This window comes from Populus nigra, chromosome 1, assembly GCF_951802175.1.
Source record: "Populus nigra chromosome 1, ddPopNigr1.1, whole genome shotgun sequence".
Classification (NCBI taxonomy): Eukaryota; Viridiplantae; Streptophyta; class Magnoliopsida; order Malpighiales; family Salicaceae; genus Populus; species Populus nigra.
Window position 1 is genome coordinate 25,794,574 of NC_084852.1, and position 25,161 is coordinate 25,819,734.

The window sequence follows — 25,161 nt, forward strand, 5'->3', positions numbered from 1 at the left end:
ATCCTATTAATTAGGTAAACAGCAGTGGTGAAGGCATAAGTCCAAAAAGTAGTTGGAATGGAGGCACGAGAAAGAAGGGCAAGACTAGTTTCGACAATGTGAAAATGTTGCCATTCAGAATAACTATTGTGTTCAAGCATATGTGGTGGAGATGTGAGATTACTAATTCCATGTTCTGAAAGAAATGGTTTGAGAACAATATATTCACCACCATTATCAAAATAAAGAGAGACAATGGATTGTTGAAAATGTTTTTCAACAATTGCTTTGTAGCGTCGAAACACTGTTTGGACATCAGACTTTTTTTTTAAAGGATAAAACCATATGCATTTTGTAAAATGATCAACAAAAATAACATAGTATTTATAACCATCTTCTGAAATAATAGGAGAAGTCCAAACATCAGAAAATACAACTTAAAAAGGACGTGTGGTAAGCAAGGTAGACACATAAAATGGTAGTTTATGACTTTTAATACTTAAGCAAGCATTGATGGAATTGAAGTTGACATGGTCATGGAGAAGAGGGAGGAACAGAAACGAAGAAGGAATAAAAAAGGAATTTTGAATAAAGAATCAGAGACGCTCTGATACCATAATAGAGCTGAAACTTGGGAAGAGAATTGCTTACAAATATTATTAATAGAAGACGTATATATAAATACAAATCCTAACCGATTTCTCTACTTTGCAGGAAGACCAGTTCTTTAAGATTACAAACTGTTGCAGCTAGTGAGTCCTAATGAATAACAAATTGTTACAGCTATACATTGAATTATCATTAGTTAACAGCAACTTCATTAACTTGAAATGCAAACTTTAGGTTATGACCACAAGGAACTATCGGCCAAATCCACCACTGAAAACTAGCCACTCGAAGAGGTTAGTCCTTCCTCTGCATATTCAGTCTCATAACTGAAGCAATCCCATTTTGCACACGAAAGAGTAAAAATAAAATCTGACAGCTTGCAACAGGCCAAACAATAGCAACAAAGGCAAGCAACAAAAGAACTGACAAGAAGAACATTTTTCACCCAACAATTGAGACATGCAGAAAAGTATATATTTGTAGTTTGCCTCTAATCCAGAGAACATGTTCAAATGCTTTATAGAAAAATGTGAATCTACAAACAGAAGCACTCAATACAACAAACAAGCCCAGAAAGCCATATATTTCTCACTTTTCCCTGTATTTATCTTAGGAAAAACATGATGATTCTAATGTAAGTATACCTTCTTATATAGCTTCACAAATGACTTGAGCTAGAAACCAGCCCATCCAGCAGGTTGAGTAGCTGGCTTGCTCTCCATAATCTTTGACCCACCTGAGTGCGCTTCAGTATTAGACCCTGAAATTTGAGAGCTGGCAGTAGGTACAGCTGTAAAACTCTCCGATCCAAAACCCCACGAATCAATATTAGATGCTAATTCAGCAGCCTGCTTATTCTGGTGTGCGTTTCTGGTTCTAACAGACTGTGGACTGTTGCCTTTTGAAACAGGCTTCTGCTGTGACTTGTTATCATCTGCAAATGCTTGCCATGACTTTGACTCTGGGCTTGGGGTACTCCAGTCAGATTTTTCTTGCTGGGATGAGATTAAATATTGTAAAAAAAAGAAGACAAATGGATCTCTATAACAACTACAATGGTGCAAACATCAATGAAAATAATACCGGAGGACTTGCAGATGGTTGAATTCTAGATGAGGCTTGATATTTATTCGGCGAAGGAGTTCTTGCGGCTAGTGTTTGCTTGAGCTCCTGTATCTCCTGTCTCTGAGATCGACAAATGGCAGATAGCTTTTCAAATTTCGAAGTTATTTCGGCCTTCTCAGAGTTTACCTGCTTCAGCTGCTCTTTAAGCCTCTCTATTTCAGCCTCTAGTGCTTCTTCCTTTCCTTCTTTGTCATTACTAACTCTTGAGTTGAGCTTATTGCTATCAAATTCAGCAACAAAAGTACTAAAAGCCTCATCTTGAAATAAATGAGTAGCAGCCGGTTTTGATGCTTTTGGCCTCTCCATGCCATGATCCATATCTTTCTGAGAGAAAGTTAATTCAAAGTCCTTGGAAGCACCATCCTCAGGCACATGTGATTTATTATGCACATTCCTCCTACCAGCCACAATGTTATGTACATTTTCCTGCTTTGCAGGGCTAGCGTTTTTGGGAAAACTGCGATTCTCTGACTGATTCCTATCTTGTTGTGATGTGTTATGGCTAGGTTCTTCATCAAATTTAGGTCTGCTCTTGTCTTCGACAAACAGTGAATCCTTTGCGTGATGCGTTGACCAGAAAGCACCAAGCTGTCCCCCACCTCCCCCACCCCCAGATGAAGGAGGAGGTGGTGGACTTCTTTGAGGAATTGGAGGCGACCTATTTGCAGCTTTTGCAATACCTATTATATTAATCATTTCCACATTTAGCAAGGTCTAAACCAAAAACAATTTGGCTATTCAATTAAAAAAACATCTAAAACTTTTCAAATTTACTCAAATGTAACCAAGATATCGTATATTTTAAAATTCAAAAGTTCGGAATGAATTCAACCAAGTTCAGACCTGATACTTAATTTCATATCAGATAACTCAATCAGGGAAAGGATAACTCTACAGAAAAACAAAACTTTGATTTATCCATGGGAAATGCCCTCACCTCCATGTATACCAGCAGATTGCATTTCAGGTGGTCCATCAGGCAATGACTTCTGCAAATTAACTGGTAGCTGCTCATTAACACGAAACCATACCTGCTTCCATGGGAAAATCCCAGGATCAGTAAGCAGAATGTTAGAATCTCTGCACCAGAAACTTCTATGGATGTAGATGATCTAAAACTAACCTAAGTTTATGGAGATGAGTATCCAATCAAGCAAAGCGCTTGCCTGCGTGATGTCTGGTCGGTCATCTGGTGATGCTTGAAGCATGTCTCTGATCAAATCTGTCACTGGCGAGCTGTATTTGGGTAAATCTGGAATGCGATAGTTCCCATTTAATATTTGCAGCTTTGATTCTCCGTCAAATGCACTCTTGAAGTAGCATATGCGATAGAGCAGACATCCAAGAGCCTGTGTAACGGCAGAGCAACTTTGGATCAGTTCGGAAGGGAAAATTTAAAGGTTACCAAATTTCAATAGAAATATAAGGTCCAATCCACTTACCCATATGTCTACCTTCTCATTTATAAGATCTCTTCGCAACAGATCCCACATCTAAGTCAAGAAAAGGAGGAAAGACATAAATCAAACACTTCAACACAATTTCAGAATTTTTTGTTTCAAAGCACAGATCTCCTTCAACCTCAGGGGCTCTATAGGCAGGTGTTGTGTGCTTCCGAATGTTGTCCTCTTCAATACCCATTTCTTCAGGCTTCTCAAAGCGTTTATGATTTGTAGAGGTGCTCCCAAAATCACATAATTTCCACAATCCATCAGGCCCCAGCAAAAGATTCTCAGCTTTCAAATCTCTGAAAATTGTGAAGAGTGAACTGGTTGCTAAAAACTTACTTAGCATTATCAAATAAGGTAACTTGGAAGGGGGTGAATATTATTAATACAGGATACTTCGATAAAATATTAAAATCTCAAACTAAGGCTTGTTGAGTTCAATGAGTTTATCAAAATTTAGATTACAATCCCAGTTTCTCAGGTTATAAGAACACAGACACAAGTAATAAAATATGGTCAGCCTCGGAGATTGCACTCTCATATCTACAAGTATTTAAAATCAAATTTACTTAATCCACATTAAGCTAATGGATACCAGAGTGCCAACTACAAACAAAGTGTCCACCCAATACAGCCAGAAACAGCAATAGCTACCATTGGTGCAACCATCGGTGCAAGAGAACAATATAAAGTGGAATGCAGATTCTCTAAAGACTAAATATTTTCGGAAAGATGAATTCACACTAACAGACATTAAAATTAAATATCTTAGAACTTTACCGGTGAGCAATTGGCAGAGATTGAGAGTGCATAGCAAAAACAGCATTGCAGACATCTCTAAATATGGAAAGGACTTGTTTCTCCTCAAAATATGCTGCTCCCCTGCTCTCCAGCACATTAACCAGAGATTTTTCACAAAATTCCATTACAAGGAGTGCTTCCTTTGTTCTTCCCATATCTAAGATGGTATGTGCATAAAGTGTAACAACATTAGGATGCCCTTTGAGCGCCTTCATCACATTGATCTCCTTCATCACCAAGTCTGACAATTCTTCATCATTGTATATCATGTGCTTTAAAGCGTATTGCTTTGATGCATGCACAGCATCTCGAGCTAAATATACACAGGAAAATCCTCCCTCCGCAATGGCATTTCGAACATGAATCTTAAGATTGCCAACATCAACATAGCGACCTTCAAGGCCTGCTGGTTCTTTTTGAGTAAAATGTTTGAACCTCCACATGTTCAATAAAAAAGAGGAAGAAAAAACACTGCACACATTTATAAGAAAAAAGAAATTAGAATTTAACATTTATATCATGTGAAAACCAAATATAAGCAATCCAAAACAAAGTGCATGATTGTTGTTTGAGAAACAGCATTAAAGCCACAGAATTTCTAAAGATAAGAATAAACCAAAAGACCATGAACTTCTACGCATAATCCACACATATAACTCCAATCATGCTGTGAGGCATTTCCAATGTCTGCAGACAGACACTTCCAGCTCAACCACAGTAGTTCAATTCAAAATTACATGGCTAGACCACCACAGAAAACACTCAATGAGTCTTATGGTAATGGCTAGACCACCACAGAAAACACTCAATGAGTCTTATGGTAATGGCTAGACCACCACAGAAAACACTCAAGCATAATCCACACGTATGATTTAATTCAAAATTACATGGCGAGCGTGTGTAAATTTGAAATCAACTGTTTACACAGACCATGTTGCCTAAAAAATATTTGAGATGACAACCATGTTAAAATTGATGTTAGCACTAGTTGATACAAATATAGTTTTGCCACGAGGTAATTCTCATGCTTACACAGCGCCACTCTCAGCTCAACCACAGTAGTTCATTTCAAAATTACATGGCTACACCACCACACAAAACCCACAATGAAAACGAAAAAAAAAAAAAACAAGATGCCAACGACGTTAGATTGATGATAGTACTAGTTAAGTTGAATAGATTGAGTTGACTAAAGAAAAGAAGCAAACCCATTGATAGATAATTAAGCAAAACAATGACATGCATTTTCAATTTATTCAAATGATCATCACCATCACATTAATCATAAAGGTCCAATTTTTGCATAATTCATGATTGAGTACACAATTAAGAAAAATACAATCTTTCAATATTAATCCCACAAAGACACATACATGCCATTGTTTAAGATCCAGCAGTATAACTCTCAAGCTCCAACTCACTAAAAATTAAATCATACGTAAATCATGTACTAGAAAATGGATCTGATATATCCCAATTCAAGATCTGCCATTCAACTCTCAAAAAAGCACATATCACTTTACACAAGATCGATCCATTTACCCAATTATAAATCAAAGATCTCAAGCCCTATATTGCTAAGAAAATATTTCGAAAGGAAAAAAAAACTACATATCAACGAATAAAACAGAAAAAGAAACCCAGAAAAGAAAAGAATGTACCTGAGAGAATCAGATAAGATTGTTAAAGAATATTAGCTTAAACTGACTCCCTCAACTTAAAGATCTGAGACTTTTCCTTCTTGGATCTCAAAACATAAGAACCATAATATTTTTTTTCTTTTTTGGAATTTTGAGAGAGAGGTAGACGGAAAATGGGCAGCTAAGGCTAGGCTTTGGAGGGGTATTTAAATAGAGAAAAAAGAGATGTGTAGATACAGAAATGAGTGTGTGTGTGTGTGTGTGTGTGTGTGTGTGTGATGGCGGTGGTGAATGGTTGTGGGCGGAGAATTTGACAGAAGCTTTCGGGTTATTAGGAGTGCGTAAACGTGACTTGCCCGCTAATGTGAATATGGTGGTATTTGCTTTCATGTTGGAGTTAACGATAATTTAGTCATTATAATTTATGAATATTAACTAATTAGTCCCCGTCATTTCTTATGAACATGATGAGGTTTATATTATAGACATTGTTATTAATCTCAAGCTAACCCGATAGATTAACTCGGTAATTTATTGATTTCAAGATTTTGCTCAAACTAGATTTTATATCAAACTAGATTGGGAGCTAAAACTCGATCAAGAAAGCTTGATAGATCATCTTATTATATAGTTGATTTTAAAAAGACTTGGACTGATTTTTAAAAAACTCTAAAATTATTTTGATTTTTTCTTTAAAAAAACTGAAACAACATGATTTTAAATTGATTTAGTTTGACATGTCCATCAAATAATGAACTAGATCAGGTTTTTAACTATGTTTTTATAATACTCTCTTTCTAATTCATGAAACCATTTTGAAATATCTTTTCTTTTTTGAAATTGAAAAGCATAGGAGTAAAATAATCAATTTATTGATATTGAAAAACTCAAAAAGTATTTCTATCATCTTTTAAATGGTGTTTATGGGTATCTTTATTCCAAACTTGCAATTTTCTTCCAATGAAAAAGAAAAAGAAATAAATTGGAAAGGCATAGAATTGACAAAGGGACTAGATAATAAGCGAATTTAAGAATAAAGGGACAATATAAAAAAAAACACTATAATGATTAGTTAACTAGGTTTGGTAAACTTCAAGGACTAGAACTAACTCTTCATGCTCCTACTTCTTTAAGACACATGGCTCGTGTTTTTGGGTTGCAAGTTAGATTGTCAATTTTAACGTTGAGTACAACGATGATCAATGATTGTTAAGTATTGTGATATTAATGATTGAAACGTTAATTTGGAGCAATGTGGTCTTGGTGATTAATTAAAGTTCGTGGAGGAGATTACAATTAAGCAAATTAATTTGCTTTAAGAATTACAACTATGCAACTTAATCGAGGATGGCTATATTATGGATCCGTAAAAGGAAAGAAATTATTGAGCTTGGGCTATAACTAGTAATACTTATTTAATATAACAATAAAAATAAAAAAAAATTGAAAATTATTTTTCTGAATATATAAAAATATTTTTATTACCTATTTAACATTTTTTTTTGTTGGTTATCTCTGACATTTACTGAATTCTGAATTCCTTAGCTAACCAATATGATATTTTTTGTTGTCTCTCTAGGTAGCTGTCTTCTTATATTTTTTGATGAATGAAAGCATGTTTTTTTTTCTTCAGATTTTGTATATGTGTATATATGACTTGTCAGTTTCTTGACCTGTTTTATTTTGATCTATTGTATTTTTATATTTGATCAAAAAATTATTGATAGTTATTATCCAAGTAATATGTGTGTTTTAAATTCCTTCTTTTTTTTGTTAATTTTTAGCATATATTTAAATTCATAATTATAATAATAAAAAAAACTCTATTATTTCTATTGTTGGCAAGTAAATCTTAGAGGGGTAAAAGTCACTCCCCCATTCCCATAGGGATACGTGGGTGTGGTAACACCTAAACCCAACTTGTCGGCACATTCCGACTACCTAACAAGAATGTATTTTATCATTGCTGATAAAAAGTAATTATTTTTTTATAGTAAAGTATCTATTTATGACTTTATTAATAAAGAGCACTTGTTCATGACGGATGATTCTCAAGAACACTTCATTGTTGTTGTCGTTGAACAATGACATGGAAAGTGTGACCATTGAGAATAAAGTATGAATTCATACTTTATAATATACATATATTACTCGATGTTGGAGAATCAAAGCATTCTCCATCCATCTAATTTGATCTGTGATGTAATCTTTTCCTAACCTGTTTTTTCCAATGTTATTATTAAACTGGTAAAATTTATGGCGTTGATTAGAATCTAGTTAATTTATTTTGATTCAACCGAAACAATCAAAATTTAATTTTAATTTTTAGATCCGATCTGGTCTAAGGCTCAGGTATTTTGACCGGGTCAAATTTTTTTAAAAAAATCAAAACGATGTTGTTTTAGTAAAAATAACAAAATAAAAGTCAGCAAGTTACAACCAGGTCTTTTACTGGATTTTACCGGGTCGGCCAAGGCACACCGGTTTTTTTTTTTACACTTCTAATGGCTTCTAATCTATCTTCAAATGAAGAATCATTCTTCAATTTATCATTATATCAAATATCCATACCCAACTCCTCCTTGATTTTGGAAACAGGCTGAGTTTTTATTCTGTATAGTATTTTTTTTACATGGTTATGTATTATAAAAATCATGTAGAATAAAATATAATGGTGTATATATATATATATATATATATATATATATATATATATATATTTGAAAATAAAAAATCGCAAACCTACAACTATATTCAATTTGAAAAGGGATAATCATTTACACCATTGAATATTTTTTTATATTTATAAATTTTTAATAAAATACTACCAAAGTTTTCATAGGAAAACCCTTCAATTTGGTCCTCTGTTTGTGCCATTTTAACAAACCACTCCCTATAAAAAAAAAATACATCAGAGTTATTCTAGTATCTCATCAATTCTATCCAATTGGACTGGATTGTGAACAATATAATCTCTCTGTATAAGGTAAATTCCTGATAATTTTTTTTTTACTTAATCCATTTGGATGAATTGATGAAATATGACAAATATAAAATAAATTTGAGGCAATATATTTCAACAAATTGTAAATAGCCCATTTTTATAAGGATGTAATTCTTTGTTGGGTAGACTATATTCTTGCTCTTACGGGGATTCATCAATATTCCATTTCCACCTCCGTAGTTTTAGATTTTCTTATTTGACCCCTGTAATTTTAGGAAGCTAACATTTTTCGTAATCTCTTTTATTCTACTTACTTTTTACTTAATTTTCCTCTGAATTTACCATATAGTTTATAATATCTCATTAAAATACTTAAAAACCTAAAAGAAACTCAAACCCAAAATTCAAAAAATAGCATATTTAATTACTAGGGGTAACATTGGAACTTCTTAGAAACTAGAAGGGTAATATTAAGAATCTTTATGAGATGCAAATGGAATATTGATGCATCAATAGGGATGAAATTGTAGTTTACCCTTGATTGTTTGTCTCCACAAATAAATTCTCTCTCTGAGTTATAAACCCTAAAAGCCTCCTCCTGATTCGTAAACCCTACTGCTCCAAGTCTACAGCACTCCCCACAATCTTCTCTCTCCCTCTTTTTCCCTTTGTAATGGAGAAGCAGCAACAAGAGGAGGAGCCATTGTCATTAAACTCAGACCTTAAAAAACAAGAAACTGTATTGTGTGAAGAATGCAAAGAAAAACCATCAAAATACAAATGCCCAGGTTGCTCTGTACGCTCTTGCAGCCTCAATTGTGTCAAAGCTCACAAGCAACGCGCTTCCTGTTCTGGAAAACGAAGCCAGACCCACTTTGTCCCTCTATCTCAATTCGATGACAATCTCCTCTTGTCCGGTACTTCTCTTTCTCTCCCTGTTTCTCTTTGTTCAATGAAAGCATGCCTTTTGAGTCTTGTTTGTGGTCGAATTGTAAATTTTCCATGTTGGGATGGGTTCTTTTCTTGAGTTTTTTTTTTTGGATGTATGGTTTCGTGGTGTTTTTCTACTTTGGGTTATAGTATTGAGAATTGTGAATTCTATTTGATTATTCTACTTTGGAGCTCCTTTTGCAAGTTTGGTGCTTTTTTTAGCTTGTTTGATCAGGCGAATTGATTGGATGGAAATTTACACATTCTGATGCTACCTGCTATAGATTATAATTTGCTTGAGGAAATCAAGAGGGTTGCTGATTCTGCTCGGAGGACGAGAACTAAATTGCACCCACTTCCTCCTTATTCTAGATTTCCACCTCACCGTCAAGACCTTAAACGTGCTGCTGCAAGACGGAGAACAAAGCTCCTTTTCCTTCCAAATGGAATGTCAAAGAGGGAAAAGAACCAGACTCAATACGACCCAAGGTTCGTTTGGTGAAAGCTTATCCTTTTGGAATCTTGCTGATATTTATTCGTAACTTAGCCTGTTTGAATTTGGCTTTCAATGGTTTTATCCGGTGATCTTCTGGGATTTGATATTCTGTCGTATGAAAATTTTGGTTCCATATTGCCATGTTTTTATGTTATCTTGATGTTATATAAAATAGCTGAGTTATTTTTCTCAAAAAAATAGCTGCATTTTTACCATTGAGTACCCAGAGGTTCTTTTGGAGCTAAAGCTCACCAACTTTAGTTGCTTTTTTCTTTCATGTTATTTCTCAATTTTCAGGCTGAAGTGAGAAATAACATTGCATTTGAACTTTGAAATCTGATTTTTGTCTTTTATAGGAAAATAAATATTGAAAAGTTGAAGCTATTGAAGCTACCAACCAAATAGGACCTTTGTCTATTGAAGCTACTGGTTTGAAGAGTTGTATATTTTGACCTGGATTTAATAATTAACCATTATTACTTTCTGATCATTTGTTTCAGGAAGAAATCCATCTCTTGGACAATTGAGTGGCGGTTTCACTCAACTGATGTTGTTTTACATGACCACGGGTAAGGTGTCTGACCATCTTTCATGAGAACTCTCCTCTTTGGTAGTCTTCTGCTGTTTATATCAAGTTGAGCAAGGTCCATAAAGAACTAAGGCATTTAATTTTTGATACAGAGTACATGAAGACACCGAACTTTTCTCTGTAATTGAGAAGCATTTGAAACCTGGACCATGGAACCATCCATTAAGGCAATTTTGTGATCAGCCTTTGGACTCCCTCAAGTTTTTTATCCGCAAGTATCCAAAGGTATTCTCGATTAATACTAGCTCCAGGTTATGTGTGTAGATGTGAACGCTTTTCTATGCAAGAATTGATATACTTATTTGTTCTTTTATTTTCTCATGTTCTACGGTGTTTTTATGGTGTGATTATTTAAGCAACCTGTTATGAAAGATTGTTTTAGTTTGAATGGGTTTAACCCCCTTTCCTCTTTTTTCAAAATAAATTGAAATTGCGTGAGGAAGATGATTTATTTTAACGGTGAAATTTTGTTTCACCATGTCAAGTGTCGACCCAATGTTTCACATTCAAGATTCTTTTTTTTTCAGGGACCCAAGTCAACTTTCTGTGAGATTAACACCAAGGCCTCTTTAAGGCAGCAATTAGCCAATGTAGTTATCATGGAACACCCTGTTATTCATGTTTTCCTTCCATCACACAAGTATGATTTTGACGTTGTCAAAGATGTTCGTCTTGTCAATCATAGATTGGATGCTAAGAATTCTGCCAGCAATGATTGCCCAAGTCCAAAAGGCATTGTCTTTAGGGAAGAGCAAATAGAAGATGAAGCCAATATTTGCTCTTCTGATCCCCAAGTTTATGATTTGATGAAAAATGAAATTTTGAGTCCGTCAAATCAAATCTATCATCATAACGCATCTGTGAAAGCATTAGAAAACATATTTGATGACTCTTTGGCTGTGAGAGAAGCAGCAGTTAATGGTGTGCATTCCAGCTCCAAGAGCGAAGGGACTTTCGAGAATATGGAATTTGACTTTGATCAAGGTTTGATGGATGCATACTCAGATCTCATTGCGCAAATTAATCCTGATGACTTTCTTGATTTAGAGGGTGTGTTTTCCAAGGAAGAAGAAGATAGGAATGATCATTTTGGTTCCATGGGGACTTTTTCAGTGGAAGAGGAATTGGAAGAGGGGGAGATTGCAGAATAATTGATTCTGGATTCAAATTAAAATTCCACAAGCAAACTGTAAAAGGAGCACCCGCCAAGATTTCCTCATCCAGCTGGAGTTAATTTTCACTGCCATTAACCTTTGATGGTTGCAGCTAATCTGTCAAAAGGGCACAGTTTGTTTGATTCTATGGCTATAACTCGGAGACAAGATAATACGTGTTTTTCTTCATATGACACATAAAGAGGCCGTTTAATTGGTGCATTGGATCTGGTCACCAGTCATAGCAATAAGATTTTATCAGACTGACAGGGCTATCCCATGCTTGTTTTCTTTTTCCTTACTTCTGAAAGTGCCTGTCTTCCTGATCCACATACAAGCTGCGCCATTCATAAACTAAGATTGTGCATCTTGGGTCGGGTTTTGAGCTTTTATGTTTTAATAGTCAAAATTCCATGGTAAAAATAATTTTGTTTGTCAATATATATTTATGTGGATATGATATCTGCATGTACTTGACTGGTTGGAGATATAGTAGTATGCTAGTAAATTGAGCACTGCATGGTGTTTTAGAATTTGATGTATTCTATTACAATTGTAGATGCGTTGTTGTAGGTGGTGTTTTATGCTAAGAATTTTTGCTTGCATGACGATTTATAAAAGATATGAACTTTACACCTAGGATGTTTCAAGATCAGAAGTAGATACTATACTGTAGATAAAAGGGCATGGCGGCATAGACACCTCAAGAATCTCTTGTAGCATAAAAATTATTGTCCTCACGAAGGGTCACGACTCATACAGCTGGCTCGTTTTACAAGCACCATTAGAGCTATCATCAGCAGTCTGCCCACCCTCCTAAGATCACTTCTTGACGCTTCATCATCTTCAACTAATTTCCAGATATCTCCTTTACTATAGCATTCACAAGCCCGTTCCACTAGGATTGTTTCTTTCTCCATGTTCACTTCCACACGTTTTCTGCAGTAAATAATTTCCAATGACATGACACCAAAACTATAAAGATCAACCTTCTTTCCCTTGATTGTTTAACAGAAGTTTTGAAAGTCCAAAATCAGACATCTTTGCTGTAAAAGAATAATCAAGAGTATGCTTTGAATGTCACAGGGTATGATTTGCACGCTGCATTCTTCCGTGCAAGTACAAGTGGCCTCTTGCTATCTCTGGTGCCATCTGTGTTCTTTGTTGCCAGCTAAGCCTTAAGAGTTCCAAAGAGGAAGCGTGATAATGAGCCGTTTCTCATGACTCATAGACCATGTGTCGTTGCTCTCCTTTGTTGAAGTTGCGAGTAACCGAAACAAATTCTTGTGGTGAATCTGTCCAGTGGTTCTCACCTCACTTGCAAATTCTTGGTGCCTTCTTCGAGCTCTTTGTCCAACCTTTTGACAGCAATATATATAAATACATATATTACATTACAAAAAAAAAACTAAAACATACAGTGTTTTAAAATGAATTGTCCAATCCACATTAAAACTATTATTTTATTCTTGACGGGTAACCTTGGGTTTAAGGGTATAAGAGTCTTTTACATATTGTTTATTAGTAATTACATTAAAAAAAGGTATTAGTCGGTGATTTCATGTTTTTTCTTCTACAGTATAATTACAAAATAACCTTAAAAAAAATTCTCTTTGGTTAAGGGGCTTTTCAGGTTTTTTATATTTTTTTATGCATGTTAATTACTTAAATGTCTCTAAAAATTAAATTATCTTTATTATGGAGGCAAAGTCATTTTAGATTTTTTTGTTATGGTTTTTTTGCAATTATTATATGGGGTTAGGGGTAATTTGATATTTTTAATATATATAAATTAATATTAAATTTCAAAAGTGGTTGATACGTGCTATAAGGGGGCGTCATCTGTGCCTTGTGGGTGGCGGGTGTGGCGTCCAGATAGCACTAAATGCTGCCTTCCAAGATGATGTTCAATGTGCCTCACCACCCCATCACGGTGGTGAGACTCGTATTCTCCGATGGCATGCAAAGGAGTTCAGACAATGAGTTTTTCCCTTCCTTTCTCTTTTCCCTCTATCCTCTAAGAAAACTGTGCCGACCATTGCAAAAAAAATAAGAAAGTCTAGCTTTTTGTTTGTTAAGATAAATTAGATCTTTATTCTTTTGATTGCAATATATTTGATCTTGCATCATTTATTGAGTTAATTTATTTTTTAAATTTCATCCATTGATTTTTTATTTTTATATTAGGTTGGGTCCTTATTCTTTTAATTGTAATGTATTTGGTCTTGGATTATTTATTAAGTTAATTGTTTTTTTTAATTTCACCCCCTGACACTTTGTTTTTATATTAAATTTGGTTTCATTTGTTAATTATGATGTTTTTGGTCTTTAATCCTTTATTATTTTTATATTTCGATTCCATCCTTCTACAATTTGATTCTTCGGATTAGATAATCATTTTTTTTAGTTGTCTTTCTGTTATGTCAAGTCATTGATTTTTTTGTTCTTTACAATACAATGACAATGCTTTAGTATCGTTTTTTTACGTTGCAAAAAATTGACCCAGCCTACACCAAAGCACGAGCTATCAATCTAATAAAAAGACTAAAGTTGAAAACAAAAACACTTTGATTAAGTGAAATGATGTTTTTACTAAGTAAAACAAAGCCCAAATGCCTTTTGATTTAAAGGGTATTTAAGTCTTTTTACATGGAACATCATTCATTAAAGATTTGTGTGGGGTATAATTATCTTTTAATTTTTTTAGTATAGTAGAATGACTTAATTACCCTTTAGATATTTTTTTTTAACCTATGTAAGAGGGCTACTTGGTCTTTCTCTTTTTTAAAACATGGCAAAATGACATTTTAAGTTATGCATGAAGGGGCATTTTGGTCTTTTCATATATGTATATGTATATGTATATATGTATATGTATATATATGAATTCCATATCACCGAGGGCACTTTCATCGTTTAAGTTTGCTCAATTGAATTTTTAATCTAAAAAGCTGTTGGCGCATGTACAATGTGTGGAAGGTGCTTGTGCACTTTAAGCGGTATACACGACGCCTCTTGTTAACTGAAATTTCCCTGAAATTTCCCTCTAACCTTATCATTGAATGTGCCACCATGTCCTTTTCATGGTGGTGTAACGTGTGTTGGTGGAGATGGAGCGATTTATAGCTTTGGGCTTTTTTTTTCCCCTCTCCCTCTAAAAATTACAGGTTTGTCCTCACTTGTTAACTATTTCAACTTTAGTCCTTTTTTTTTTTCATCCTTTTATAAAAGTTTTATTTGTTTTCAGTTTCATCATTTAATCCTAATTTATCCTATATTATTTTTTCATTTTAATCCATATTCTTTTTCATTTTAGTTTTTTTTCTTGATCATTTTATAAAAGTTTTATTGGTTTTCAATTTTATTATTCAATATAAATTTATGGTATATTGTTTTTTTACAATTCGATCATAAGTCTTTTGATTTTTCTATCCTTTTGTTAATGTTATTATTCGTTTCAATTTAACCCTCAAATTAAAAATTTGTTGTTGCCTTCTAATTTATTTTTTTATTTTGATTTTCACTCCCATTCTTTTAATTTCTATTTTTTTTATTTTGAATCTATATTTTGTGTAGTTTTTTTCCAATTTTGTCCTTTAGTGTTTCATTTCTTTAGGATTGAGCTTCATAGTTTTTTCATATAGGATGCTTCCGGTCTTATGATCTAAGTCACAGATTCACAGGTTTAAAAAGTTAATAGGGTTAATATTTTTTGGCTTATTTTCTTTTCCAATATCGTCATCCAACATTGGTATTTTTTTAAAAATTAATTTTGTGGTTTTTTTCAATTTCTTTTCTTTTCCTACTGTGTTATTCCAATTTTATAACTTAGGATATGAGTTTGATATGTTAACCCATACTGACTTGCTCGTTAATGTTTAAATTACATATTTATCATATTAATTCGAGTTGATTTATACCGATTTTTTTATTTTTTTCATTATATTTTTTCATTTCATATTTAATTGGCTAAAAACTAAACAACATGCATATATTTGTTGATCTGGGTCCAGCCCAGTCTGTTTTATATTAGTTGTAGGCGGCCCAAAACAAAAGTGGTAGCGTAGAGCTGACGGGCACAGGCGACCATATACGCACACCCCATATGTGGTAAAGGCTGCAAGGCAAAACCCTAAAGATAAGTAGATGCGCTGAAGCTTTCGCACGCTCTCGTAATGCTTCATTCTCACAACGGCAAAGTGTTATTGCATCATCCTAATGATTATCATCAGCCGTTGTGGGAATGAACATTATGAGACTGTGTATACAGATAGATTCATTAAAGCGTATGTTTTTTTTTTTTTTAAAATAAGTAAAACAATATGTGTGATTCCTTCCAATTCCATTTGCTTGGTTTATTTTCATCGTCCCTTAAAGAAATTTAAGAACAAGTGGCATTGGAGGTATCCCATGTAATGTTTTTTTATGTGTACTTAGTCTTTTTTTCCATCGTACGGTTTCTGAGCACGAGGATGTCTTGTATTAAGCCATCACCAGACAACAGGTTTTGGAATAGATCTGCTGTTAAGGGATGCTGATCTTGTTGTGACGCATCTTTTTAATCTTGATCTATATGATATTAGTTTATAATGAATATCTTGAATGATTTATTTTTTGTTTGCAGGCTGGATAGGCAGGAAGAAATGTGTTTTGTCTTAATCATGCAAATCTCGATGAATCTTAATCCCATGTATTCAGCGATGTCGTGGGTTTTTTCACAAAGGCAAAGCTTTCGAGTTGTAGGTGTTCTTGGAAAATCTTGAGTTAATAGTTGATAGCTTCTTCAATTTTTTTGTATGATGCAAGCTATAGATTTGAATCCTTCCCTTTTTGTTGTAATTACCATAATTGATAGTGATCGGAGTTTTTTTTCATTTTACAGTATACAAACTGGAATATTTATAGAGTACATTCTTGATTTAATTGTGTATGTGTTTTCATAATTCAAAGTTATTTAGTTTACAGTCAAAATTGCCTGCTGGGTGCACGAATTTGTCATATGTTTGTAGATTTGTAGTTGTAAAATTAAATTATGATTCCATTTTGAAGTCGTCTGTAGTTCTGAATCTGTATCGGAAGATGAGTTTCTTAGTTCATGTCAAGTATTGTGCAAAGACAAAACTGTAGATGTTCCTCTCTCCTACCTCTGCACTCAATGAGGTGTCGGTTTTTTTTTTTTTTTTTTAATGTGGGTTGCATCATCTTGATTGGCTAACTGTAAGGTTTTTTCATCGCTGACAACAAGAAGAATCTGTGTGAGGGGCGAGCAAGTCCTCTGTCAGAAGATGATGGATGCCTTTTTTTTATGTCCTGGCCTGTTCTACGGTTTCTACCTTTTAAAAACATTGATTAATTTGGTTCACATGCAAGGTAACTTGTTCCCTTTTCGTATCTGCCTCAAACAAGCTCATTACATACTTGACCACATGAAATCCATTAAACCTACTTGTTGGGGTTATCATTACATTATTGTTTAATGTTGCTACATCATAAGAGATGTAATACTCGATTTCGTGGCAATTTTAAAAATTTTCAGAAAAAAATAGATATCTAATATTTTATTTTTAGATTGAAAAAATAAAAACTATCAACATAGAAAAAAAAGCAATATCTAATCTTATAATCATTAGAAACCCTAACTAGTCAATATAATTTTATGATACGAGACTAATTACACAGAAAAAAAAAAGCTTTACCTTTATTGTTGGTTTTGTCTTAAATTGCTAAGTACTTGTTTTATTATGTTTTTTATGGTCTTTCTATAATATTCTTGATTTTAGTATCAGTGAATATTGAGGATTCAAAATAATTCTCAATCCTATTATATATATTTCTGACTCTAGCCACACTGAATAAACCAGTAAAATTTGAATTGAAACCAAAACACATTTTTATTATATTTTTAGAGAGAAAAAGAGACATGTATTGCATACTAGATTGTATAAGTCTACAATTTAATATTAAGTAAATTCATAAAAAAAGTGTGAGAGTCTCGTAAATAAATCCAAAAGCATCCCTAACTTTTTGGAATTTTCAGATATCTTAAAAGGTTTTGTTTGCCTAGATAATAAAATTAAAAAAGAGTATAAAAAAAAGTATAAGGATGTGTTTTGCCTTAGCCAAAAGAAATTGGGTCGGCTGGGTCTAAGGTCTAGGCTGACTTCAACAATTCTTCTATTTTTAGACTGGATTTAGCCTAATCATATGGCTGGACTTAATCCAGCCGACTCAGCTTGATCACTGGTCCAATAATAGGTAAGCACGTGTGAATTATAATTCACGCATGCTCGCACAATGACAAGTTAATTAAAATTGCAAAAACAGGGGAAGGAAAAGCTTACTTGGTTTGTGGGAGGCGAAGTCGACGGCGATTGAGTGCTGGTTGGACAATGCTCCTTTCTTCCCCTTTGTTTCTGTTTTCATTTGTTTCTTCTCTCTGGCTTTTGGGTTTTTTCTTCCTCTGCCTCTCTGGTCCTTTTGTTCTGTGTGTTTTTCTCTATTTTCTTTTTTTTTTGCTCGCTGACTCTCTCTATGTTTTTGTTCTTTGTCTCTTTCTTTTTGTCCCCCTGGTGAGTGGCTTTTCTTTGGCTTTTATAGGGTGAGAGAATGCCCTGGTGGTTCGTCTGATCTCTCCCAGGATAACAATTCTGGAGATGAGGATAAGCACTGTTTGTTCGTCCATGTTCGAGGAAAACAGGGCACGACTGTTAGAGACAACCCATCCTTACATCGGAGAAGCATCGTGTGGGAGAGAGAAACTGAGGCCACTAGCAGGTTTGGTAGAAGATAAATCTGATCCACATTTTGGATCAGATTTGGTGCAGTTTTGGTTGAGCCGGTCTCCCCTAGGATGAGGAAGAAGAGGATGAATAATTAGTTTAGAAACGACGCTGTTTTGTTTCTAACTGAAATGACTATCTTCAATTTGCCCCCTGAAAGTTCTGATATTTAGCAATCAGACCCTTTATCCTTGAAAATCTTTTTTTTAATTTCGCTCCTGGATTAATGCAATCGGATCCCTGGATTTCCGAGTTATTTACAAAATAGTCCTTGATTTCAAATTTAACCAATTTAATCATTAATTGACTCCTCAAACTTTTAATTCTTTCAAAATTACTACTAGAAAAATAAATTAACCCCCTATAGTATCAATGCCTATTCACTGTGGTCCCTGAAATTTAATTTCTTGCAATTATAACCCAAATTGACCCTGAACTTTGATATTTCTTCAATTAAGCCCCTGGTTGCATTAATTAAACTAATTCAAAGTTTAAGTAAGTCCTTAAACTTATCAATTCTTCTAATTATTAGGTAAATTGACTTTCAACTTTATAATTGCATCTTTATTAGTCATCAAACTTTTAATTTGTGTTGTCTTGACTCAATTCTTAAATTATTATTAAATTTTTTTTTTTTAAACTCAAAATTGAGTTATGACTAAATCAATCAAGCAAAATTGCTGGATCACAAATCATATCATGAGAGAGTATAGCTTTCATCTTGTGGTTTTATAAGAAGAAGAAACAGCCAAACTTCAATGTCACTGAACAATTTCCATTGGACCACTAATTTAAGGATAAAATGATAGCATAAATAACTATCTCAGCTTATCCCCCCTGTTTTTCTATTCCCTGTTTTACTAGTAGATCTTGCGACTGTCATCTCTTGTGTTCCTCTAGCTGAGGGTGCAGCAGTAGCTGGGTTCCTCCTCTTCTCAGAATTTCTCCTCGTCATGTCAGGATAAACAACGGTTCTATGGTAATCCAGGTGGTATGAAACTCTGCTCAAATATCTCAAGTATAAAGCCAGTACTATAGCGATGGCCTGTTAAGAATGAAAGAAATATTATTATAATTAATACTAAAAGAGCGGTGTTTAGTAATGAGTTTAGACTGGGTTTAAGAGCATTTTTTAACGTTCGTTTGGGCTTAAAGATGTTCTTGATACAAAGATATTATGTCATCATACTCAGTACAAAATTCATCTTTGCAAAATCAAGATTTAATCACATTACCAAACACAAAGTGATAATAAAGTTGCCACAAATCAATTTTCTTATGATTTACCTCTAGAACAAGTGCACCAATAACAACCCATCTGATGATTTTCCAGTTAATAGTGAGAAAGTGGTAGGTTGAGTGGAAACTGCCACTTCTGTCATTAGGAACAACCTGTGTTGGAAAACAAAATCCTGCATCAGATTCTGCAATTGTAATTTGCATGTGGTATACAAGCATATAGGAGATCACAGTATTCAACAGTAACCCTACAATGAAGAGAAAAAGAAAGCAAAAAGGTAGAAATAAGATTGGAATCCATCAGAAATTACATCCTGATGGCATGTTCTTTTACGATTGTAAGAAGACCTGGACCTTGCTTCAGCCTTTAAGTAATATGAATTTTCATGACCTTTTGCAGACTACTAGAGACCAATGTTCCAGTTCATCTTGAACTATAATACAACTAATCAAGAGCAATGCAGTGACATTACCTGTTCCCAGTTGTGATTAAAGAACATGAAGGAAGCAACTCCAACTTGAGCCACGAAAAGCGCAACTAGGAGCAAAGAGTACTACTAACTGTTAAGAAATCGCTAATCAAACCCAGAGGATTTCTTGACAGATATGAAGCAAAACGAGGGATAATTACACATCAATATTAATCACAAATCACTTGAGGATACAAAGCATAGACAACATGGGCTCCTGGTTGCAGTTCCTATGCACCCGACACTGGAAATGATGACAAGGGATGCGCCAATTACTAGTAGAAGATAAATAAACCTGGAAAAGTTTGATATAACATTAGTTTTCATAAGGAAAAATTAGAGATAAGGAAAAACAGGAAATGTAGTCAGAGGAATGGCAGAATTATAAGGCATTCAATACATATAATTAGCCAGATACACAACAAAAAGAAGAATCCATGTCAAGATACCTAACACTAATTGTAGGATAAGTGCCAAAAGCTTGAAGGAGCTGAAGAATTCCCTTTTTTTTTTTGTATCAAAGATTTATGGATCTGCACTACTGATTGAACAAAGAAGGTAAGGTTAACATGGAAATCAAGGTCCAAATTGATTTTCACATATCTCAGCATCGCATCTAGCAGAGAAAATTCCCATATTTCCTGTGATACAATCTTTTCTCTTTTGTCTACGAATCAATGACCACTCACAAGGAATAACAATGAACAGATGCAAATATAAAACATGTCCACTAGGTTATCCTTCGTAAATACATATGATCGACCAATAAGAACCAAAAACTTAGAGATGACAAAGGAACTAGAACGAAATGAACTAGTTATGATATGAAGGAGTGCTACTTATTCAACAACTTATTAATTGATTGGCTTACCAAGCAGCAGGAAGCTTATTAGATAGCCATATGGATATATCTTGATCAGAACCCAGAAGTGCTCTAGCAATCTCATGCTTCGTATGAACATGAGGTGGTGGTGCTGCGGCTTTCAGTTTTAATAAACAATATAGCGCATATGACACTATGGCTAGACCAGATAGGGTGAAAAAGGAGTTGATCAACTGAAAGACGAACGCAACCAATGGTGATTTTCTTGCCATTTTCAAAGACAGATACTAAGAAGAAGGAGAAGAAGATTTAAATACCACACTCTGCATTATTGTTAGATTTGTGTGACAGAATTAAACATGATATTAGTTCTTCATGGCCAGCTCAGGTTAAGGTAACAATTCTTGTAAAAAAAGAACATTAGAGGCTGTGAGGTGTATCACTGAAAAAATTCTTGAATTTTAGCTGTACCTTTCTTTTCAGTCCAAGGTATAGAAATTTATTAATATTGGTTAAATTAGCTGGTTCTGTGCGTGAATATTACCTTACTAAGAACCAAGATCTATTCACTGGTTTTTCATGCTTATCTAGCAAGGTTTCATAGCTGATGTTTACAAGAACTGTTTACCAATGGCGAGGCCCATTAATGCACCCAACAAAGATTATCATTTTTCTTTATGAATAATTACCATTTTTCTCTTTAAAGAAAAAAGAATGGCATTGGTGTGGAGGTAGAATAGTTTTTTCATAATAATATATCCATCATTATGAGGATGATTAGAAACAATTTGGTTTTTTTACATTTCAAATACACAATGTAATAACTATACTTAGCAAAATATTTTAAAAGGTTGCATCAAAGAAATTTGGCCTTTTTAACTTTTAAAAGCACAATATAAAGATTATATTATCCTTATAAACAAAAATTATTAAACTTGTATCTGAAGCTTTCTTGTCTTTTTTTATTATAATAAACATCTTGAAAGGGGAGATTTAATCTTTTGAGTAATATAAATATTATTAAAAAAAATTTATCGAATCACACGCTAATGAAGAGGCCACATCCGTGCTCTTCAAGCGGAGCATGTGAAATCACCCCTCCATATAACTCTGCCTTTTGGAGTGGCTTTGAAAGTGTCTCATTACCCTTTTTCCTAATGGTGCCGCACATGTTCATGAATGAAGCAGTGGTTAGATTTCTGTAGACTTTTTTCTTCTCATTCTTCTTTTCTCTCTTTTTCCCTTGTCAAAATATAAAGTTGTCATTTAAATTATTTTAATTTTAAATTTGATCCTTATTTGTTTTATTTTTAATTTCTATATGTTTGATTTTTTTTTTCAATTTCACCCATCACATTTAGCTTTATTTAATTTTTATATTAAATTTGATCCTTATTCTTTTTATTGCTATTTGTTTATTTTTAATACTTTTTCTAATTGAAATTGTTGTCAATTTCATCCCTCAATATTTGATTTCAAATTATTTTTATATCAAATTTAGTTGTCATTCTTTTAATTGTTATTCTTTTGTTTTGGATCCTTTTTTATTGTATTTTTTTTTAATTTAATCCCTTAGCATTTTGATGATTTAGAATATTTCTTCATTATTTTTAAAGATTTTTCTTCTATGAAGTTAGTCCCGAGCTCATAACCAGTGTCACGAGTTTTGAAGGTATACACAGGTTGACTCTAATTTTTTTCTTAGGTCTTTTTTAATTATTTTTTTAAAATTTCATTATTTAATATTTGATTTATTGGGAATTCGTCCCTGTGCTTTTGTTTTCAATCTCCTTTCTATAGGGTTATTTCAATCTTGTGTCCATGGTCACTTGATTAATAGATTAACATAAGTTAACTCAGATATTTTTTTTTAATTCCGCCTTTCAACATTAGGTTGTTTGATAATTGAACTTCATAGTTTTATTCAATTTTTTTTCGATGGAGTTACCCAAGTATCATGACCAATATCTAGCATGTTAACTTAGATGAGATTGATTCGAGGTTTTTTAGTTTTTTATGTTGTTAGTTTTTTTTCATTGTCATTGCATTTTTTTTCTTAATATTTGTATTAGTTAAGTTTATTAAATACAATCGAGTTAATAACCTGTGTTTTATGGAGGTTTGTGTTATCATAGTATCTTTTCAATGTTGAAAATAATTTTAACTAATCCGTAGCATATCATAGTATCCCTATCTAGTTCATATTAAATTAACTATTTTGATCGAGATATGTGAAAAGTAAATAAATTATAAGATACATTTTTTACTCTTATTTCTCTTTTTTATACTTGATATATTACCGAATTGCTGCACACTCATTTTTTTATGGTTAAAAACATTTTATTTGACTTATAACAAAGCGTGAGTCAACTGACTAGACCAATCTAATAAAAAATTATTAAAAACAACCAGTGCCGAAGCTAGAATTTTTTAAATGAGGGGACAAATTATTAATAAATATTTGATATTATTTATTATGTAAACATGCATTATATATATAAAAAATCAATTTGAAACATATATACTAACTCATATAAAATAAAATTAATTTAAGAATACTTTTAAAATAAAAAAATTACATTATAATTATTCTCTTTGAGTTTTTATATTTTAAAACCGTTTCATAATGATTTTATTATCAATCTCATCAAAATTTTTTCTTAAAATAGCCCAAATCATATATAAAAAAAGGTTGTCAGAAAAAAGATTTTGTAGTGATTTTAATAGAATGCATATAAGAAAATCCAAAAATGGATGATTTTCCACGAAACATGCATTTGCTTTATTTGGACGTTGGACATGAAGACACACAGTATTTTTTTTTTCTTTTTTATTTCATATATTTTTCTGTAACTCCTAGTCATGCGACTTTCCAACTCCTAATTTATATTTCTGCACGTAAACATGTTTATAAAAAGTTAAGGGGGCAGTTGCCCCCTTATGCCCCATTGTAGCTCTGCCCCTGAAAATAACCATTAGTGATGAAATAGATAAAACCAAATATTAGAATTTTCAAACTTAAAAAAGTAATAAATCTTTGTTCACAAATCATATTATAATTGAATAAAATATCTAAATAAAGCAAAAGAAAAAAAACACATAAAATAATTCAAAAATCAAATCCACACATAAAAATTATATATGTATTTGCAAAATAAATAATAAAAATACTGAGTTTGGTATAGGTGGAGGATGGTTCAGTACTTGAGTTAAAGCTTGAAAATTAATTCATAAATTTCTATTCACAAATCATAATGCTATCGAAGAAAGTCTACAAACAAAGGCAAAACAAAAAAAGGGAAAGAAACTCATAAAACAAAATCCAAAAGTAAACCCGCATAAAAGAAACTATGATTTGTGAATATATATATATATATATATATATATATATATATATATATATATATATATATATATATATATATATATATATATAAATGGAGGGTTTAGAGAATGTTTGTATAACAAAAGGCAATTAATTACCATGGAAATTAAAGGCCTTTTTCACCTGTTTTTCATTTTCTTGGTTTTGTCAGTGGTTCCCAGTAGCGAAGATGGCTTGAAGGATTCCAACTTGGCTGCCATTAATCGCAGCAACTTCCCGGCAGGTTTCATATTTGGGACTGCATCATCTGCTTATCAGGTTTAGGATTTGTTTCCTTTAATAATATTGTTTATAATTTCTTAGACTCCATCTGTTTAGAAATTAATTGAAAGGCCCAAATGAATTTTGGGCATATGTAAAGACAAAATGTTCCTATTCATCTCCCATGATTAATGCTGGGTTTATATATTAAATTATGCGAGCTTTTTCAGTATGAAGGTGCTGCAAATGAAGATGGTAAAGGAGACCAAGTGTACGGGAAACCTTCACTAAAAAATTCCCTGGTTTCTCCCTCATTGCATGTGTATTACATTCATGAACAAGGAAGGCTTTTAGAGTTTTCTTCTCAACCACTTCCAACTATAATATGAACAATGAAAGGAATAATTAGTTAAAAACTCAAAGAAGTTGCAGAAAAAAAGGCTTTTAGAGTTTTCTTCTCCTTCTGTATACTCGTTTTGCCTTTTCTTATAGAATACTTTACTTCCATCCCTTGCATGGTTTTTGAATTATCCGAATTTTCATACATTA

The 25,161-nt window shown here is 33.0% G+C and overlaps 3 protein-coding genes and 2 long non-coding RNA genes across 5 annotated transcripts; 3 read left to right on the forward strand and 2 right to left on the reverse strand.

The window, feature by feature from the left end:
* Positions 1–1,048: 1,048 nt before the first annotated feature.
* Positions 1,049–5,940, reverse strand: LOC133706317 (uncharacterized). Its single transcript, XM_062131826.1, has 8 exons — positions 5,624–5,940; positions 3,942–4,433; positions 3,295–3,460; positions 3,156–3,206; positions 2,880–3,062; positions 2,651–2,744; positions 1,672–2,393; positions 1,049–1,583 (listed from the first exon to the last, which is right to left on the reverse strand). Exons 2-8 carry the CDS (start codon positions 4,403–4,405, stop codon positions 1,263–1,265), a joined length of 2,001 nt encoding a protein of 666 aa, XP_061987810.1. The 5' UTR covers positions 4,406–4,433; positions 5,624–5,940; the 3' UTR covers positions 1,049–1,262.
* A 3,181-nt stretch (positions 5,941–9,121) lies between these two features.
* On the forward strand, positions 9,122–12,248 carry LOC133678689 (uncharacterized). The gene is made up of 5 exons (XM_062101136.1): positions 9,122–9,463; positions 9,761–9,965; positions 10,473–10,541; positions 10,654–10,786; positions 11,089–12,248. The coding sequence occupies exons 1-5, from the start codon at positions 9,220–9,222 to the stop codon at positions 11,710–11,712; spliced, it is 1,275 nt and encodes a 424-aa protein (XP_061957120.1). The 5' UTR covers positions 9,122–9,219; the 3' UTR covers positions 11,713–12,248.
* Positions 12,249–15,038: 2,790 nt separating this feature from the next.
* LOC133678696 (uncharacterized) lies at positions 15,039–16,638 on the forward strand. Its single transcript, XR_009836023.1, has 2 exons — positions 15,039–16,219; positions 16,340–16,638. It is a non-coding gene; the product is annotated as an uncharacterized LOC133678696 (long non-coding RNA).
* A 1,383-nt stretch (positions 16,639–18,021) lies between these two features.
* Positions 18,022–18,704, forward strand: LOC133678702 (uncharacterized). The gene is made up of 2 exons (XR_009836025.1): positions 18,022–18,096; positions 18,313–18,704. It is a non-coding gene; the product is annotated as an uncharacterized LOC133678702 (long non-coding RNA).
* Positions 18,705–19,317: 613 nt separating this feature from the next.
* LOC133680793 (tobamovirus multiplication protein 2A-like) lies at positions 19,318–21,298 on the reverse strand. Its single transcript, XM_062103789.1, has 5 exons — positions 21,075–21,298; positions 20,389–20,498; positions 20,207–20,271; positions 19,782–19,886; positions 19,318–19,539 (listed from the first exon to the last, which is right to left on the reverse strand). The coding sequence occupies exons 1-5, from the start codon at positions 21,296–21,298 to the stop codon at positions 19,318–19,320; spliced, it is 726 nt and encodes a 241-aa protein (XP_061959773.1).
* Between the last annotated feature and the right edge of the window lie 3,863 nt (positions 21,299–25,161).

What these genes read in the sequence shown, in the direction of transcription:
- LOC133706317 (XM_062131826.1), bottom strand. Translation starts at nt 4,405, where the DNA reads ATGTGGAGGTTCAAACATTTTACTCAAAAAGAACCAGCAGGCCTTGAA. An exon ending in ACCGACCAGACATCACGCAG is followed by an intron (nt 2,745 to 2,879) that starts GCAAGCGCTTTG and finishes CCATGGAAGCAG; the next exon opens with GTATGGTTTCGTGTTAATGA. An exon ending in AACCATCTGCAAGTCCTCCG is followed by an intron (nt 1,584 to 1,671) that starts GTATTATTTTCA and finishes ATCTCATCCCAG; the next exon opens with CAAGAAAAATCTGACTGGAG.
- LOC133678689 (XM_062101136.1), top strand. Translation starts at nt 9,220, where the DNA reads ATGGAGAAGCAGCAACAAGAGGAGGAGCCATTGTCATTAAACTCAGAC. An exon ending in TGACAATCTCCTCTTGTCCG is followed by an intron (nt 9,464 to 9,760) that starts GTACTTCTCTTT and finishes TACCTGCTATAG; the next exon opens with ATTATAATTTGCTTGAGGAA. An exon ending in TTATCCGCAAGTATCCAAAG is followed by an intron (nt 10,787 to 11,088) that starts GTATTCTCGATT and finishes TTTTTTTTTCAG; the next exon opens with GGACCCAAGTCAACTTTCTG.
- LOC133680793 (XM_062103789.1), bottom strand. Translation starts at nt 21,298, where the DNA reads ATGGCAAGAAAATCACCATTGGTTGCGTTCGTCTTTCAGTTGATCAAC. An exon ending in TCTATGCTTTGTATCCTCAA is followed by an intron (nt 20,272 to 20,388) that starts GTGATTTGTGAT and finishes CTTTGCTCCTAG; the next exon opens with TTGCGCTTTTCGTGGCTCAA. An exon ending in TTAATCACAACTGGGAACAG is followed by an intron (nt 19,887 to 20,206) that starts GTAATGTCACTG and finishes TTTCCAACACAG; the next exon opens with GTTGTTCCTAATGACAGAAG.